Source organism: Lepisma saccharinum, chromosome 16 (assembly GCF_977018435.1).
Source record: "Lepisma saccharinum chromosome 16, izLepSacc3.1, whole genome shotgun sequence".
NCBI lineage: Eukaryota > Metazoa > Arthropoda > Insecta > Zygentoma > Lepismatidae > Lepisma > Lepisma saccharinum.
In genome coordinates this window covers 1,904,203-1,921,999 of record NC_139244.1, presented here as the reverse complement: position 1 = coordinate 1,921,999, position 17,797 = coordinate 1,904,203, and the positions used below count along the sequence as shown (strand labels likewise).

Sequence of the window (17,797 nt, the reverse complement as noted above, 5' to 3'; positions counted from 1 at the left end):
TATTTATCGATTTATCAGATCGGTAAAATAATCGGTAATTTTACTGATACTCAATCTATACAGTACCAATAAATCTGTCCCATCCCTAAACCAGGGTTATTCTCGGAGGCTCTACTGTCAATGTTCGTCTGACGTACCTTTCAGTTTCTTGAGTTTATCCACAGTCTGTGCATAAGCTTCGTTCCAGCTGCTATCCAAGTTGTGCACCTCCTTCTTCACAAACTCTGGGGCATTAGCATCCCGCATGAGGTCCTTGCCTCTCTGCAGCATGCTCATGATGTTCGTCCTCTGCTCATCTAATGACTGCACGGCTGCCTCTTGCTGTTTGATCATCACGTTCACTGCGTCCAGGCTGTCAGGGTGCACAGTGGTGGCTGAGCTCTCTTTCACTTTCAGTAACAGAGTGCACACCTACAATTAATATAAGAATGTTCATTACCATTACAGTAATGTTGAAGAAAAAAACAACGCCACAGTGGAGAGTCTATGAATGAATCGAAAAGTTAAAAAATGGTCGCCTTACGAGTCCTGGCAAGGGAATCCAGCTTCTTCTATGTCCCATCCACTTGTGGCAAAACACTATTCCCATTGATTTTGGTCCCTGATACACATCTACATAACAAAAACAGATCACTGAATGCTGTTCTTCTTTGGTGCAAACAAAAAGTTGAGCATCATTGTTAATGTCACAGCAGCAACAGTGCAACAGACCAAGTAACATCAGGCCTGTGCAGCAGTGAGTGGCAGAAACCACATCATGTCAAAAAGATAACAATGCTGCTAATAGAAGCACAATTTTAACTGCATTGTGGATAACTACTGACTCGCCCTTGTAGTAATTAAATAGCTGGTCTGTAGAGTCAAGTGGGCTAAACATGTGCACACATGTATACCAAGCTCATGTCACAGGATACATTAAGGGAGATTTCAGACTGAAGTGACAAGTGACATGTATTGCTTGGAAGTGAACCCTCAGTTATCAATGCAACCTTTCAAATTGAAGAGAAACAAGCTGCACATGTTGCTCAGACTGGGCTGTTTTTTCAATACTGTACATAATGCTTTATTTTGCTTTAGATTGAATGGGCTTGTGTCATGTATTGCTTGCTGCTTTGGTGTGAATTCTACATATCGCTTGTAGCTTCGGTCTGCCCCTCCTGAAAATTTTGTCTACTGTTTTCAGTGCATCTACAGGTGTTTCGGTACTTCTACTGTACATGCACAGTAGGCGTACAGACGGTGTTCAGTAGGAAATCATTGAATTTCTGTAGATTTCCGAGAGACACAGTCGAGTACAATTAATAACAGTAGATTGTGTCAGCAGAAATTTCCAGCAGGGGAAAGCTCCCCAAGGATAATGTTAAATACATTAAGGAAAGCATCAGCACTTCTTCAACATTGAACCTACCTCTCTGACTTCCTTCCTGTATGTATAGCACTTGGAATAAATGTCAGTCTTGATCATGGTCATTTCGATAGTTGGGATGAGATTCTTGTAGCGGGAGATCAACTCCTCAAGTTTCTTCTGCTCCTTGAAGCTTTCCTCGTCCGAGCGGTGAGTCACGAGGGAGTCCAGTACCTGGACCAGCCACTTCATGTCTTCCCTCTTTGCATCGACATCCCGGCATATTGCCTGAAGCAGCAATCACAGGAAATAGTAAATAAAACAGAAGTGGTGCATACAAACACCGTTTCATTTGTGATTCTGGCATACAATATTTCTTTATACAGTAGAACCCCGATTTTATGTTCCCAGATTATACAATCTCCATGCTCCCACAGAGCAAATACATTTCAAGTTTTTGGTCCTCTGAAAAACATAAAATTAAGGTTCCACTGTCGTTAATGCAACAGTTAGTGTCCACAAAATGAAGCTGTATTGTATTTTTGACTCGGTTGAACACCTGCCATAGGAAGGTGAGTCACAGTGTGATAAGCACCTGGTGTCTCAGATATTTTTATTCATAACAAAACTTGAACTTTATGTCACAGGTCGACAGGATCATACATAGTGTAAAAGACTAACACCTACACACACAATTTAAATAATGATCAATATTCTTGAACCCACTTGTGTGTTTCATCATAGTTTGGGAAAAGAATAAGAACTACATGATGGTTAAAATAGGTAAGTACGAGGGTCATCCAGAAAATAAAGAGCGTTTGGTTATACAAAATGAAAAACATAATATTTATTGGAATATTACAATTATGTTACATACCTGAAGCTTCCTTCACTTCTCTACATAATCACCTCCTACATTTAAACATTTGTCGCATCTGGGCACGAGCTTCAGAATTCCCATGTTATACTCTTCTGCTGCCAGGTCATTAAGATCATGGCAACCATCTTTTGGGATCCTAAAGGTGTTCTTTTGGTGGATTTCATGCCAAAAGGCACTACTATCAATGCAAATCATTATTGTGAGACTCTAGAAAACTACGGCGAGCCATCCAAAACAGGAGGCGAGGAATGCTTTCTGGAGAAATTGTGCTTCTGCACGACAATGCCTGCCCTCACACTGCTGGTGCAACTCAAGAATAGCTGGATCAATTCGGATGGGAAATTTTTGATCATCCACCCTATAGTCTGGACCTTGCTCCTAGCGATTTCCACCTTTTCCCTAAGCTGAAAGAGTTTCTGGGCGGTAAACGTTTTGGAAGTGATGAAGAGTTGTAGAATGCAGTGACTACCTGGCTTAATGAACTGGCGGCAGAAGAGTATAACATGGGAATTCTGAAGCTCGTGCCCAGATATGACAAATGTTTAAATGTAGGAGGGTGATTATGTAGAGAAGTGAAGGAAGCTTCAGGTATGTAACAGAATTGTTTTTTTCCAATAAATATTGGGGTTTTCATTTTGTATAACCAAACGGTCTTTATTTTCTGAATGACCCTCGTAGTTAAAAGTAGGTTGAAAACTTAAAACACCCATCAAAACTAGGATGTCGTATTTGCCCATTTTCTAACTGCTGTCCTATTTCATGTAATGCTTATTCCTTTACCAATCTGTGTTGAAGATTCCAGTTGGCCTCGAAAAATCGCATCATTCCTTAAAGAATACGTCTACACATTAGTCTTTTGTACTATTTACATCTTTATTCATTACATTTTCAATAAAATCCCCTTTCATGACGAAGAAGCAAAAACTAAAATGACAAAAGATTATAATACATCAAATTGTCATGTAAGGACCAGATGGACGTAACTCCAATATATCACATTTACAGGAGTGAGGAAATAATATTTTCTTAGGAATATGTCTGACTCTTGAAAAGAGTCAGTAAGTTGATGTGTGACTCAACCTTACCGCTAAGGATTACAAGTGTGAATACGCCGATCTGACTCCAATAGTGCTCTTCAGAAGAAAAAAACTAGATTTTTGGAGTTACATTGATCTAGTTCTCATAGGACGAAAATAAGTTTACTTTTCTTTTCAGTTCAGTACACACTGATTTTTTAAAATTATGAAGTGTTATTCCTTATCGTATCACAAACTTTGTTATTAGGATTACACAGTATAAACATTGATGATTATAAAAGAATGTAAACTGAAATTACCATTAATGAGTGAAGCTGATTTTCCATGTTGGCATGGAAAAGAAAAGTGCGTTAGTGTCAGAAATGTGTTTCAACAGCACTACAGATAATCACAGGAAGTGCCAGGAACGGGCAGGAGAAACTGCATCCAAATTCAATTCCTCAAAATGAAGCCTGGTCAGCAGCTGTGCATGGATTAAAGGTGATGTGTGTGTGTAGAGAGAAAGCAGAACCTCAATTAGACATTCTTCAAGATCATGTTGCTACAAAACATGCAATGTGAAGAGTGAAGAGCCTGATTTAGTGGGAAGGACGTAAAAATTCAGGCATGTAAACTTGAGTTTGATTGGTTTATTTTACTTAATTTTTCTGCCACTTTCGGCTAATCGCAAATGTGAGGATGAGGGGAAACTCACACAGAACACTCATGCCCATGTTGGGATTTCAACCCAGTATCCCTGGCATCGTTGTGTGCCAAGGAGGTCGGCAACTGAGTACTGTCTGCTGGAAAGAACATGTTCAAATCTGTTGTAGTTGATCAGGAACAACATTAAATGATCAGCACATGATGAAAATGTAATTGAGGCCTCCCCGATGGTGCAGTGGTAGCATCGTCACCTTGTAATCAAGGGGTCCCAGTTTCGATACCCAGTGGAGGCACATAGTGGGTCGGATCCCACTTTGAACTGTAGGTCCAGTCCCGATTAGCCATACTGTGCATAAAGTGGACTTAAAACACCAACTCAATCAAATCAAAATGTCATTGAGGTCTTTTTTTTCACCAGATGAAGAAAAAGAGAAGGAAAGAACAAAACATGGGCAATGGAATACTTTTTATTGTATGTTAAGTCATTGTTGATTTTTTTTTTTTTTGTATTTTTATTTTACATTCTGCCCCTTTTGGCTAATCCAAATTATTTGCATGAAGGTGCTGACGAGACACTCGAACACTCATCAGGCCAGGACTTTAAGCTGATAACTTTTTGTCTAAAAGACAAAAGAAGAATGTGTGGGTGTGCATGTAGTTTCACTTATTGTAGCTATACAGTTCCTACAAGAGGTCCCAGATTACATTACTGGTGGAACCCACAAAATTTAGATGCTAATTCAGTATTAGGGAATGACTTGAAAAGAAGAAGTAGCCAACTCTGGTCTAGAAAGTCAGATACCAGATATAATGGGCTCAGAATGCTGACCATACTTCAATCAACAATATTTTGATTGGAAGACCCTCGCTTCTACTGCACCATTGACTTCTCATAACTGAATTTTTAAAAGCTGCTACTGAGAATTTCCAAGTAATATTTCTGTTCTGTGGTAGTACGTTTTAGCTACAATATAATGCTCAGTGAATGAAACCTAAGTTAAGGTGTCCTGCGAATATATAATTGTGCAAACTGTAACAGTATTTCTAGTTGATTTTTGTTTCCTGGCACAAGCTGTGCAATAAGAAATGTGGGTTTTGGAATGCATGAGGTTTACCTGGAATGCAGCTTTTTCCTTCTCGAATTCCTCCAGTGTGTTCACTTCTATCATTATGTTCTTAAGGCTTTCATCCACAGAGTCCATCCACTGCACCATTTCAGCAAACCTACAAGAGAACAGATGGTGCAATTATCTTTCAAATCGAAAGGCAGTCATGAATTGTCTACTTGCAGAGAAACCACTGAGAAAAAAAATAATGTTCCTCATGAAGTAAGTTTTGAAGCTTTCCTGGCCGACGAATGATGAAAAGATTCTCTCAGGCTATCGACCAGGTGAGTTGTGAAAAGGATTTCAAGCTCACGAGAGCTAAGTGTTCTACTCTGAAGTTGAGAGTGACGTTAGCTCTCAAAAACTTGGAATCCTTTTCATAACTCATCTGGTCGATAGCCCGAGAGCATATTTTCATCAATGTTCTGCATGTTATTCCATATCAACAGTGATAAATATCATACAATTAATAATTCCCTGTGGTGATCTAGTCGGGAGGGTGTCTGACTGGCACACGGGGGACCCAGGTTTAATTCCCAGGGTGGGTGATCTAAGGTTGGAATTTTGCCAGCCTTGTCGCTGCATAAAGTGGCTCTGGGGCTCACCCAGCTTCAAATCAATAGGTACCTGGGGGCAACCTGGGGAGGAGGGGGGGCAAAGGTGGCGGGAGCATCGTGCTGATCACATCACCTCCAAAACTGGCTGAGATCGAGAATGTATGAGCCCTACCCCCCATCCACAAGATGTGCCTTCATAGTAACTTACAATATAATAATATCAACTTACAATATAATAATATCAGACTCTTGAATTTGTACATACAAGGAAACACAACAGAGCCCGAATGTTTAGGTTCCCAAAAATGTTAATGCTTTCCTGCATTATATATGATCTTCACAATTCCAATAGAAAAATTATACAAAACCCCTGGCATCATAGTGCTAACCACTCTGCCACAGAAGTCATCTCACTTCTCCTGTGCATCCCAATTTATAAGGTAATGTAGAGTCCCATGCTGGGCAAGACTAGGCACTGTGGATGTCAACAGTTATACAAAGGCAACACACCCTGTTGCTGTATCGTTGACAAGAGACAATCACACACAAGTGAAGCAGTGGAAGTGAATATCAAAACCCAGGGTTGACTTGGTAGCTCAGTTGGTTGAGAAAGGGTCTGTATGCTAGAGACTCTGGTTCGAGTACTGCTTTTTTTGCTAAAATTTCTACAGAGTACATCCCCTGTGTGTGCATTATAATTTACATTCTAATTAAGCAACATGGTAAGAATATGATCCCAACACTTACTTCGCCTGATAGTTCTTCCACTGAGCAGGTATCTGCTGCAATTGTTGTCGTAAAACATCCACCCTCCTAGTAACAGACTCCCACTGTGTTTTGGCACGAGTATAGGCATCCCTCAGAGATGAATCCTGGGGTTTCATGGATGTGTAATTGGAACTTAAGACACCCAAAGTATCTAGGGTCTTTTCTACTTGATGACACACACCACTGTCTACAAAGAATTCCTGAAATAGAGAAGAAAAGCATTTTCAACACTTGGTCAATGAAACTGAGTTTAAAATAGGAGTGACATAATTCAATGAATTCATGGTGGTTGCGGTAAACGTGGTTTAAAATTACTTACGTGAAATTTAGGAGATTTCGTACTTCCGCGTTGCACAATTTAATGGTTCAATCCTATTAATTTCGAAGATCCACTGTCTTCATTCACAAAAGGGTACGGCGTTTGAAGCGGGGATGGTACCGCGTCACTACATTGTTTGTTCCCGGGCGGCGGTGGTTGCGATTTTTCCCGTTCGGCAGCACTGGCGCGCGCATCTTGGTTTGCATCGTCTGCTTCCTGTTGTCCGGTGGCGTTGTCAGTTGGGGGTTGGGGGGCTGGGCCATGTTGCTCGGTAATGTGCCGTTCCTGTTCCCCGCATGGCTGGAGGGGGGTCAAGCAACACGGCCCAGCCCCCCAACCCCCAACTGACAATGCCACCGGACAACAGGAAGCAGACGACGCAAACCAAGATGCGCGTGCCAGTGCTGCCGAACGGGAAAAATCGCAACCACCGCCGCCCGGGAACAAACAATGTAGTGACGTGGTACCATCCCCGCTTCAAACGCCGTACCCTTTTGCGAATGAAGACAGTGGATCTTCGAAATTAATAGGATTGAACCATTAAATTGTGCAATGCGGAAGTACGAAATCTCCTAAATTTCACGCAAGTAATAATTCAATGAGTCCAAAAATTCTACGAAATTATGTAAAATGTATAATTTTTGTTAGTTTTTGAGTTACACTGTGTGAGGAAAGTTGATAAACTTAACAGGTACTTTCATGTGTTTATTAGCTCACACAAGGGTGAGTTGAAAAGCTCTTGTAATGACCTGCAGATTGCAGTAGTAGTTCGAAACTGTCCGTCTTATTGAAATCCATCATCTTCTGTAAAAGATTAATCATGGGTGCACTAATGTACACCAGAAACAAAACAACAGTAAAAACAATGGAGTGGTACAAACTCTTGACCAACTGAAAAAAAAATGAGAAACAGCCAGGTATATCAAAGAAGGAAATCATCTTTCGTCAAGACAATGCTTGTCCCCACACAAGCGTCATCGCAATGGCAAAAATCAATGAATTTGTGGATAAGTTGCTGCCACATCCACCCTATTCACTCTTCCCAAAGCAGGGCTATGTTGGAAAAATTAGAAAAATCCATATTTTGTACTTCATTCTGAGAACATTTCAAATGACCCTCATATATGAAACAATGAATATATTTAAGAAAAACTCAGGTAGAATGATATGGTTCAGTTGCACTGTAATATGTATACATTAGGGATGGACCAATATGAACTTCTTGCCTATGCCGATAAAGTACTGATATAAAATTTGCTGATATCAATAACTGATCCAATATAAAATTCCAAATGGTTCACTGTCCTCTTTAATAAATGTATTGTTAGCAGATAAACCAAACTTTTGCAATGGAGGAGAATGGAAAAGAAGTTATTTACACACTAAAAAAAAGTATGGAATAGAATTGAATTGTTGTTTTAAGTCTACAGGCTAATTGGGATTGGACCTACAGTTTAAAGTGGGATCCGAATCACTGTGCAATGTGCCTCCATCGCGTATTGAACCTGGGACTCCTTGATTACAAGGTGATGATGTTACCATGGAGGCCCATATGGAATATGGTTTATATCCATAAAAATTATTACAAAATGGCAAAATATTGCACCAAATTTTAAAATATTTATAGATATATCTAATTAATAATTGGTAATTTTACTGATAAACAGATACGCCGATATGCCTATATCGGCCAATAGAGTACCGATTAATCTATCGCATCCCTAGTATATATTAACATTTACAACTGTTGTAAATAACTTTACATTGCTATGGTGTTCAAGAATTGATACTAATAGCAGACTGCTGCTATTGATTTCAAATAGCAATGCAGGGTCAATGTCGGAATTTTGTAACTCCCACCAGGGATCAAACGTGAGTCATTTTGCATCAAAGGTGACTTGCACAAACCAATAAATGATTGTTTCGCAATATATATTCCCTTATTGATTTCTAAGAGAAACTAGATACTAGTAAATCAACAACTGAAAAATACTTCTTGCATTTAAATTTAAAGAATGGTGAGAGAAATTTGTTTACCTTATGCCTCTTCAGGATATTTTCCACATCCTCGTGCCTGTTGAAGGCCTGCTGCTCTGTGCTGAATTCTTTCTCGACCTCCTTCACGTATTGGCTGAATGTGGCTTCGTCAAGTCTGAACTCTAAGCGCATCAAGTGGAGTGGAGCGTAAGACAGAACTTCCTGCAAGAAAAGTCATTCGAAAGTTTATGTGACTGTCTATACTTGTTGTAGTAAGGGAGATTTCACACCGATGCGACAAGCGACACAGATACTGTGTCAGCAATTGAATGTAGGCTTATGCATCATCATGTTGCTGTGGTGTGAAAGGTTGCTAGTGATTGGTTCATTCTCAAGCAACATCAGAGTGGCAACTCTAGGACCATGATAAAGGTTTTCAAGGTGAACGTTTTCAAAGTTCAAGAGTACAAGCAGATGTTTTATCCATTTCAACCTTACGTGTTACTACCTCTCACCACCCACACACAGATATATTAACAATATGAAGGGTCTGTGCGATTACAATGTATCCAAAAATTCTAATTCAATTCAACTGAACGGCATATATCTTTAATTTAGGGTGCCAGTTTACACTTGCCATTTCACATATTTAGACTAGAAATACACCTGCAAACACAATTTCAAATTTACCTAATCAACTTCAAGATACCTTCTCTTGCAAAAATCTTCCGTATGTCAGATCGTGTGTTCTGCAAAGGATGCTAACAAATCAAACTGACTGAGATAATTCTCTTTTTCTTTTCCACATAGTTTTCTCTTCTTTTCCTTCCTTGGTTAAAAATAGAAGCGAAACTGTGAAAAACTTGCTTCAGGGCATTAATAAATATGTATAAATTCAATGGAATTTGGATTTATAAAAGTTGCAATTTTTCACCTCTACGAAGAAAAATTCAAGCAAAATTCACGCATAATTCCCGGGGCAAATAGTTCATGCATAATTCCTGGAATTCAATGAATTCTCAGTGAGTAGCCACCCTGCAACATGTTCTGCAAGTCACTTGTCACTTCAGTGTCACTCCATAAGATTCAGACAGACAATGGAGGAAATCAACTCGGCCCCTATTCCCTTAAATTAACTTCTCTATTCTCCATTTGCTTATACATATGTATCTCAATATTGCCACCTTTTCCTCGTAAAAAAATATTTGAAGTCAGCACCACCGCATTAGGGTCTCAAGAAAGCAAAAAGAAAAGAAATGATCCTACTGACCTTCCACTTTGCTTGAAGTCTTTCCACAGTTGATGCGACAGGCCCATGTTGCTCTGGTGGGAGACAGTTCCTAAGGTCCTGGGCAGAGTTCACCAAATCCTGGATCCACTTCTCGCTTACTTTTTCAAAGAAGGTCTGCAAGATTAAAAAGCAACAGGTTGCTTACGTGAGTAATGCTCATCACAAAGCACACTGATATTCAAAACACAATTTCTACCTGGGTCCCAGGTACGATACCCAGTGGAGGCACACAGTGGTTCGGATCCCACTTTAAACTGTAAGTCCAGTCCCGATTAGCCTTACTGTGCATAAAGTGGACTTCAAACACCAACTCAATCAATGAATCAACAATTTCTACCCACATAAAAGAATGACACACATGTATTTAAAACTCTTAACTTGGTGAAAATTTACAGAGAGACACAGCACAATGCTCACGAAATATTAAGTCAATAAATTAGTGTCCACGTACAGGATCAATATAAAATTTATTGATACCAGTTCTACCAATACAATATAAAATTGCAAATGTTCCTTGAACAACATGAATGCCTCATTAAACTTTGCACTTTAATGTTTATAACCAGGTGACTGCAATCGGCTTTTATGGTTATAAAAGTACACTACATATTGATGTTTGCTTTACAAAACTATAGCATGTGGATTACATGTTTATATTGACAAAAATTGTAATAAAAATTGCAGAATATTGCATTAAATTGTATTTATAAATACAGAGTAACGCTAATGTTACATTCCTGAATTTGATATTTTCCTGCATTCTACATTCATTCATCATGATCCAATAGAGCAAAATATTATTATGAAATCCAGCATATTTTAAGTTTTCTCACTGTATATCGGATTGGTAAATCTTTCGGTAATTTCACAGATACACTGAATTGACTATATCAGCCATAGTGTAAGCGTAGCGAATCATCCCTTCTATAATAAAAATAACACACCATAAAATGTGATGAAGATATGTCAAAAACTGAAATACAATACATTAATCAGAAACTGAACTTACTTTATGTGACTCGATGGTTTGTTTAGACTCTATGTGCTTCTCGGCAATGAGCTTCTCTGCCTTCTGAAGCCAGTCTGAAATCACCTTCTCACATTCTCTGAAGTTGTGCCAGCAGCGCATTGCTTCCTGCATCCTCTGCAAGGAGAATCAGAAATTAATCTTTGAACAACGACTGTTAAATTCCTTGTGTCTGTTACATTCAGAAACATGAACATACACATGCAGAAAAAGAGAAAGTTCCATGTTGCAACGCAGTAAATGACTTTGGAAGAAGATGCAGATTCTTAGGGTGACAAGGTACAAACTGTCTGTACTCTAAAAAAAATTCAGCAGTGTAAGTATGAGCAGGTCAAATTTCAACAACTGGAAATTAAAACAACACTGAGGCCTACAGAACTGATACTACTTTTGCACTAAAAAGAGAAGCCAATAAACATTTCCTCCTAAGCCCCCCCTTTCCCTTGCCAACAAATAAAAACAATGGAACCTCAATTTTACATTTTCCTGCATTATACATTCAACCTTGATGGTCCCTACGCAGTAAAACGTTAATAAATTTTCCTCGATTTTGCCTCTTCCTATATTATGAGTTTCATCAGCTTGGTCCCCTGAAAAACCTAAAATTGAGGTTCCACTGTATATAAATATGGTATTTGCCAGTATATAAGAAACACACCACCTTCTTTGTACACATTTTTCAGGAAAAAGCTTCATCACTGAATATTATAATTAATTTACAGTATTTCAAATATAAAGTAACATGTAGGTCTACTTTCAACAAAATAACTTATGTAATCTAAATAGGAAAGAATACATTTTAATCTTCTTCGTCAAAACGCAGACATTCATCTCCAGAGCTAACTAAAGAGTCACCTGAAACCTCTTTGAAATCTGAATCTGAGTTCTTGTACAACAAACTGTACCATCCAGCGCATTACTAATGCCACACACTTCTTAAAAGCCGGACCCATGGCAGAGTGGTTAGCACACTGCGCTACAATGTCAGGGATCCCAGGTTCAAATCCCATCCTGGGCATGGATGTTTGAGTGTCCATTCGTCAATTTAATCATATCATCAATCATCCTCATCTTTGCAAATTAGCCAAAGTGTCACAAAAAGCAAATCAATCAACACTTCTTACACTTAACCACCATCTTAGTTTACACAGCATCCCATGAGGCTTTGACCCACTCACAAACTTATAAAATGCTAGGCCTCTTCCTTCTTCCTGAGTATCAGCACATAAGATGCACCCTGCTTTTCAGACATATTTTTAAAGGAGCATCTTATCCTCCAGAAAATACGGTAAATGATATTTTAGCATAAATATGCAATATAGTACTACCTTCCTCTACCCCTTCAGTCATTTTTCGTCTGGCTAGTGTGCACTAGTACCTTGGCATACCAATACCCTCTAGGGTACCCTACCATTACACAAATTCCCGTACCTAAATAAAACAAATGATGGAACAAATATAATGACATGTGTCTCACCCAGGGTTTAAACCCGGGACCTCTACCTTCGAATCACATTACACTAACAATTCTGCAACCAAGGCCACCTGAGTCAGAGTATAAAGCTTTCCTTGACAGCTGAGTGATTATTTTTTACTACAAAATGGGCTGGAGCTCCCGTGAAATCACGGAAAATCACAGATGAACCTTCCTGTATATATTGTAATTTTCTCCTCCGTACCTGCTCCCACTGCTGAGACAGCTGCGTAACTCTTCCAAACCGCTCGTTCAGTTGTGACATCCTCATCTTGAAATCCCCTGTGTCGATGCCTTCACTGCTGTCCACTGATTTAATGATGTTGTGGAAAACTTTGTTTTTACTTTCAAGCATTGACTTGTAGTACAGGGTCCGGGAGAAAAATGCCTATGGGGAGAACAAGCAGGCAACATTTAGGCAATAGGCTTTGTTAACTTAGTGTCTGGCACAACACACTCGAATATTTGCTTTTCTTTCCCATGGAAGAAAAATTATTAACAAATTATTTGTTAATGTCTTTTTTCTAGTTTCGTCCAACTGTCTGGCAATTTGCAAGTCAATTTTTCATTTTGCATAATTTGGAAAAATTGTCAAAATTTTTGGAATTTATATACTTTTTGAAACCTGATACACAAAATGAAAATATCAATGTTGAGCATAATAACTTATAAACTTGATTTTAAAAAAATGAAAAATAAGATTGAAATTAGCACCCAAACATAAATGAAGAAAAAATGTCCATATATGTTTTATATGTATTGCAAAATATTCTAAAATATAATATGACATCACAATCAAAAAGTAATTCTTGAAATATTATTGAAACAAATAAGATAATACAAAACGTGATTATTTTCACATTAAAACCAGCTGCCACATAGAACAATAATAAATGTACAAATACATAGTTTAGATTAAATAAATAGAAAAAATCACTGAAAAACAAACAAGAACATATGAAAAATAATATTTTCAGGTTTCTATTAAACAGAAGCCAATACTGGAACACAACATAGGGTTGCACCATAACTCATACAAGAGAGTAATATGCCCCTTAATTCAGCTAATTCAAACAACTGCCATGGCAGTTTGTAAATAAAATTTGCCAATAATATTTGACTGGAGTTACTGTACAAGGGTTAATGTAACTTCAACATATGCATGAACATGTGGTCATTAATGGATATAATTGAAGGAACTAATTATACATAACTGTATTATAATTTATTTATGTTTTGACTATTTCCATGCTTACAAATGTGTAAATGGTAGGGTTGATGATGAATGTTTGTTTATGTATTGGGATTCAATACCAGTGGCTTTGGTTTGAATTTAGTCACTGATACTAGTGGATACATTTTTCTTGAGACCAGAAATCCGTCGGATCCATAAAAACTTAGTTTAAGCACATTGGAAATTGTGCAAAACGTGTAATTGTCATTAATTTTGCACCAACATAGTGTGCATGAGTGCCATGAATGAATTATATTTACTTTAACAATTTCAATACCTTACATGTGAATCTAGTGAAACTCTTATAGACTGACAGAAATAGTGGCAAAGGAATACAGTGTAACCATGACATTATGTTTCCAGATTTTACATTTTCTTGCAGTATACATTTAATCTTCATGGTCTCAATAGAGCAAAATGCTCTAAAATTTTCCAAGATATTACATTTCCCTGCATTTTATGTTTTATTTTACCTTGGTGCAGTGCAGTGAAAAACGTAAAATCAAGGTTCAACTGTACTTATATAAGAACATTTATAGATATTCTAAACAACTCTTAATTATTACAGTATTGGTACGGTATTACAGTATCAGTATTGGTGGAAATCAGTGAGAGTATCACCATCAGCTCAGCTATAATCAACAACACCCCATTAAAAAAAACGTCCATTATTTATCATGTACAAAATGAAAAATGAGGGTAGCTCACCTTGTGCTTGTCGAGCTGTGCCTGAACGGCTTCCTTCCCTCCTACGAGGGAGAAGGAGCCGAGCAGGGCCTCTGCCTCGTCCAGCCACTGGCTGATCTCGATCTGCCCCTGCTCCAGCGACTCATGCTGCACCAGGATTTGGTGGAACAGATGCAGCTGCATCGGGATGAGAGCTCGGACCCTCACAAGTGCCTCTGGAAACAAGGATCATTTGCAGTTACTTTTCTGTCCATAAACTTTTATTTTCTCATGTTAAAATGTACAAAATAGTAATTTTGGCTGTAGTGCTGCATGAATCAAATTCCCGAATATAAAATCCTTAGAAAAACATTTGGACCTGAAGAGATGAAGAAAAGGCAACAGGAAGAACAGTACATAATACTGAATTGCACAATCAATGTTTGCCTCCTAATACTAATTGTGATAGCACTGAAAAATGTTAATTGTTGCAAAGAAGTGCTTAAGTATATGTAGTGACATGTTCTGAACATATTCAGATTCGAAATTGCAAAGTAACACAAATTTGGCATAAAATGCAGATTGTGGCCCTTTTAACAAATTTCAACACATTTTGTGCTTAAAAATACCAAAATTCTGTGAAAATCCAATATTCTTGCGTTTCAAGCTTAGAAAGTAAAATGTGCCACCTTTGTGGTCATATAATGTGCACACTTTTGAAATTTTTTTTCCAAGGAGGAACTACAGGGCATGCTATACATTGAATAATATTAACAGTTACATGCAACAATGTATAAATGTGTGTTTCCCACAATCTTTCACCTTCTACTGGAACATTTTGCATCACGGAACAAAGTGGCGTGAGAGCAAGTTGTTACAAACAGTATTTGTTTTCTTGTTTCTATTTTGTGATTGTGTATGATTTTGTATGCTTGGGTTTATTCCATGGTTCTGTGTAGCTTATAAGAGCCAATAAGGTTTGAACTTTCAGCCCTCCCCCATGCGACGCGGGAGGAAGTATAAATATGGCCTCTGTCAGAGGACAGGGGGAGAGTGTGTTTTTGAACTGGATAGCAGAAGGGAGAGTGATCTTCGGGCTCCAGTGGCCTCCTTGAGAAAAAGCATCCCGAGGCAGTTCTGCCGATGCTCAGCTTCCACTTGGCAGTTCTGCCGTGGGGCTCAAGTTAGAGGAATGTAAATAATGTAACTTAGAGAATTATTGGAAGAATCCGAGCCTTGTTTTGTTGAATTGCAAATAAATGTATAAAGCCCATTTCTGCGAGTTTTCAGCAATCACCCTGCAACGTTAATTCAGTAAGTTCTTGCCTGTGATTGATTCTTTGGTTCCGAGCGCTCTGGTGAGGAACGGGATGGGAACCCAGGACTAACAAGCCTATTTAGTTGTTTATTTGGATTTTTCCTGCCAGAAGCATAAGGGTGGAGTGTTGCGGAACAGATAATTATTATCCCACAATCTTTCACCTTCTACTGGAACATTTTGCATCAAGGAATAAAGTGGCGTGAGAGCAAGTGCAACACACCTATGATCACACGGGAGCTGTAACATCGATATTTGTTGTGCGAGAAATGTTTTCATTACCAAGCAAAGTGTTGCTGTTCAGGTGGAGTTCAACTGTGCACGTACTGTCACACTGCAGTCATCAGTATTTTTCATGCAGTAACTGCCTCAAAAATAGTTTCCAACTTAACAAACTGTTACAAACAGACCTACAATTTAGAATACTAATTTAAAAGAACAATGAAGGCATAATTTTAGGCCTATTTGGCAGAAAAGTGTACTAAAATAAAAATGCGAATTTGGGGGGAAAATAACATTTAAAAGTAAAAACAAAAGGAATAAAAAATTAAATAACACAAAAAAACAAGGTATGTAGTCATTATCTGATGAAACTACATTAAACATTGTAATATGACAAACTTATCTGATTATGGCAAATATCCTTACTCACTACATGTGCCCAGATAACAATAATGGATTGTTGCCTTGCAGAAAGAAGTTATGACTGTACCATTGAGAACCTCCTACCTTTTTCTTTCTTCAGTGTACTCATCATCCTGTCGACTTCTTCTCTCGAAAGATCCTGAATTAGACTCTGGAATTTCTTGCTAATGTTCTTGAATAACTCTTCCACACTTTCCACTTCTTGTTGCAATTTCTGAAATTTATATTATGTTAAATTAACAATTTCAAATATGAGATGCAGGTGATAGTAAATAGTAAATTCTGTAACCCAGGTCCAGATTTTGGTGAGGGGGGGGGGAAGATACAGCCCCAGGCTTCTATATGTACAGGGGCCATCAGGAGGGAAATCTTTTTGTACATGGTCACAAAAAGAAAAAGAATGATGAAATGTTGCAAAAAAATAAAAATTACAATAACTTGGGCAAAAAATTGTAACTGAAATTGTATATTTGGGGTCTCATGATGATGATAGCACATGCCTCAATCCCTCCCTCTTCCCCACCCACACACACACACACTGCTTTTTTTTTTTACAGAAAGAAAGGTTTCAGGACACTTTAAGTTGGTTTGTTATTGTGTTTGTTATAATTTTCACAATAAGAATTACTTAAAATATTGTAGTATGTTCATAAATGATCATGAATCCACGTAGTTATATACACATATAATTTCAGTAAAATGAAATGTCATTAGTAGGGATTTTAAGGTGCAGCACCTTACCAAAAATATAGCTGTTTTCATACAGATCGTTTGAGATATGTATTTTAGGACATGAAATCAAGTAAAATGAACACTCTTTGTTGCACCTTTTCGAGAGATTAGCACATTTATCCCCATTTTTATCCTCTCTTTGATGCTTCAGCACTTTTCCTTCCTTTTCTTTCTTTCAAGTTTTGTTAAAAAATTGGAGAGAAAAATAATTGATTTTCTCTCCTTGAACAGCTACATAAAATCTATACTCTAATTTTGTAGAGCAGAACGAAAGCTATAAAAGGGTATAATATAATCATTGCAGCCCCAATAGTTCCCAAGATAATATAGCAAAGTCAACAAACTTCAATAAAACCTTTTCGCCAGGACCACAGTTCTCTATGCGGTCCACGTGCATTATATTCAGAAGCCGCAGAAAAAGGGAGCATTGAATAAAGGCATTTTATCAGCACATTTTTGAACACATTTCGAGAACCTTTTTTTCCCTTCCCAACTATGATTTGGCACCTTAAAATCCTTTCCCTAGTCATTAGTTTTATTCTCATATATAGAAAGTTTCCAGTATAGTGTACTGTTGTGTACCAGAAGAAAAAAAGCACTGTGTGGGGGAGAGGGGCACTGCAACCGTTGTACTTTTTCGCATTGAATAAATGATTATCTAATAAACTGACACATTTTAGTGGCATTAATGTCTGTAACCAATTGTTGTACATTTGATTCACAATATTATTTTGTCAAAATCACATCAAGACACTCATGATATAAAGTCTAAGAGA

At 37.9% G+C, this 17,797-nt stretch overlaps 1 protein-coding gene across 13 annotated transcripts in view; it reads right to left on the bottom strand.

Moving 5' to 3' along the window:
* Msp300 (Muscle-specific protein 300 kDa) overlaps positions 1-17,797 on the bottom strand; it is a 609,326-nt gene that overhangs the window by 337,905 nt on the left and 253,624 nt on the right. For all 13 annotated transcript variants that reach the window (XM_083137559.1, XM_083137560.1, XM_083137562.1 and 10 more), the window contains 10 exons: positions 16,374-16,503; positions 14,369-14,562; positions 12,632-12,814; positions 10,935-11,069; positions 9,905-10,039; positions 8,695-8,856; positions 6,318-6,538; positions 5,023-5,131; positions 1,409-1,633; positions 138-411 (listed from right to left, as the gene is read on the bottom strand). In XM_083137559.1, the coding sequence (XP_082993685.1) occupies positions 138-411; positions 1,409-1,633; positions 5,023-5,131; positions 6,318-6,538; positions 8,695-8,856; positions 9,905-10,039; positions 10,935-11,069; positions 12,632-12,814; positions 14,369-14,562; positions 16,374-16,503 (1,768 nt within the window). The remainder of the gene's footprint in view (positions 1-137; positions 412-1,408; positions 1,634-5,022; positions 5,132-6,317; positions 6,539-8,694; positions 8,857-9,904; positions 10,040-10,934; positions 11,070-12,631; positions 12,815-14,368; positions 14,563-16,373; positions 16,504-17,797) is intronic.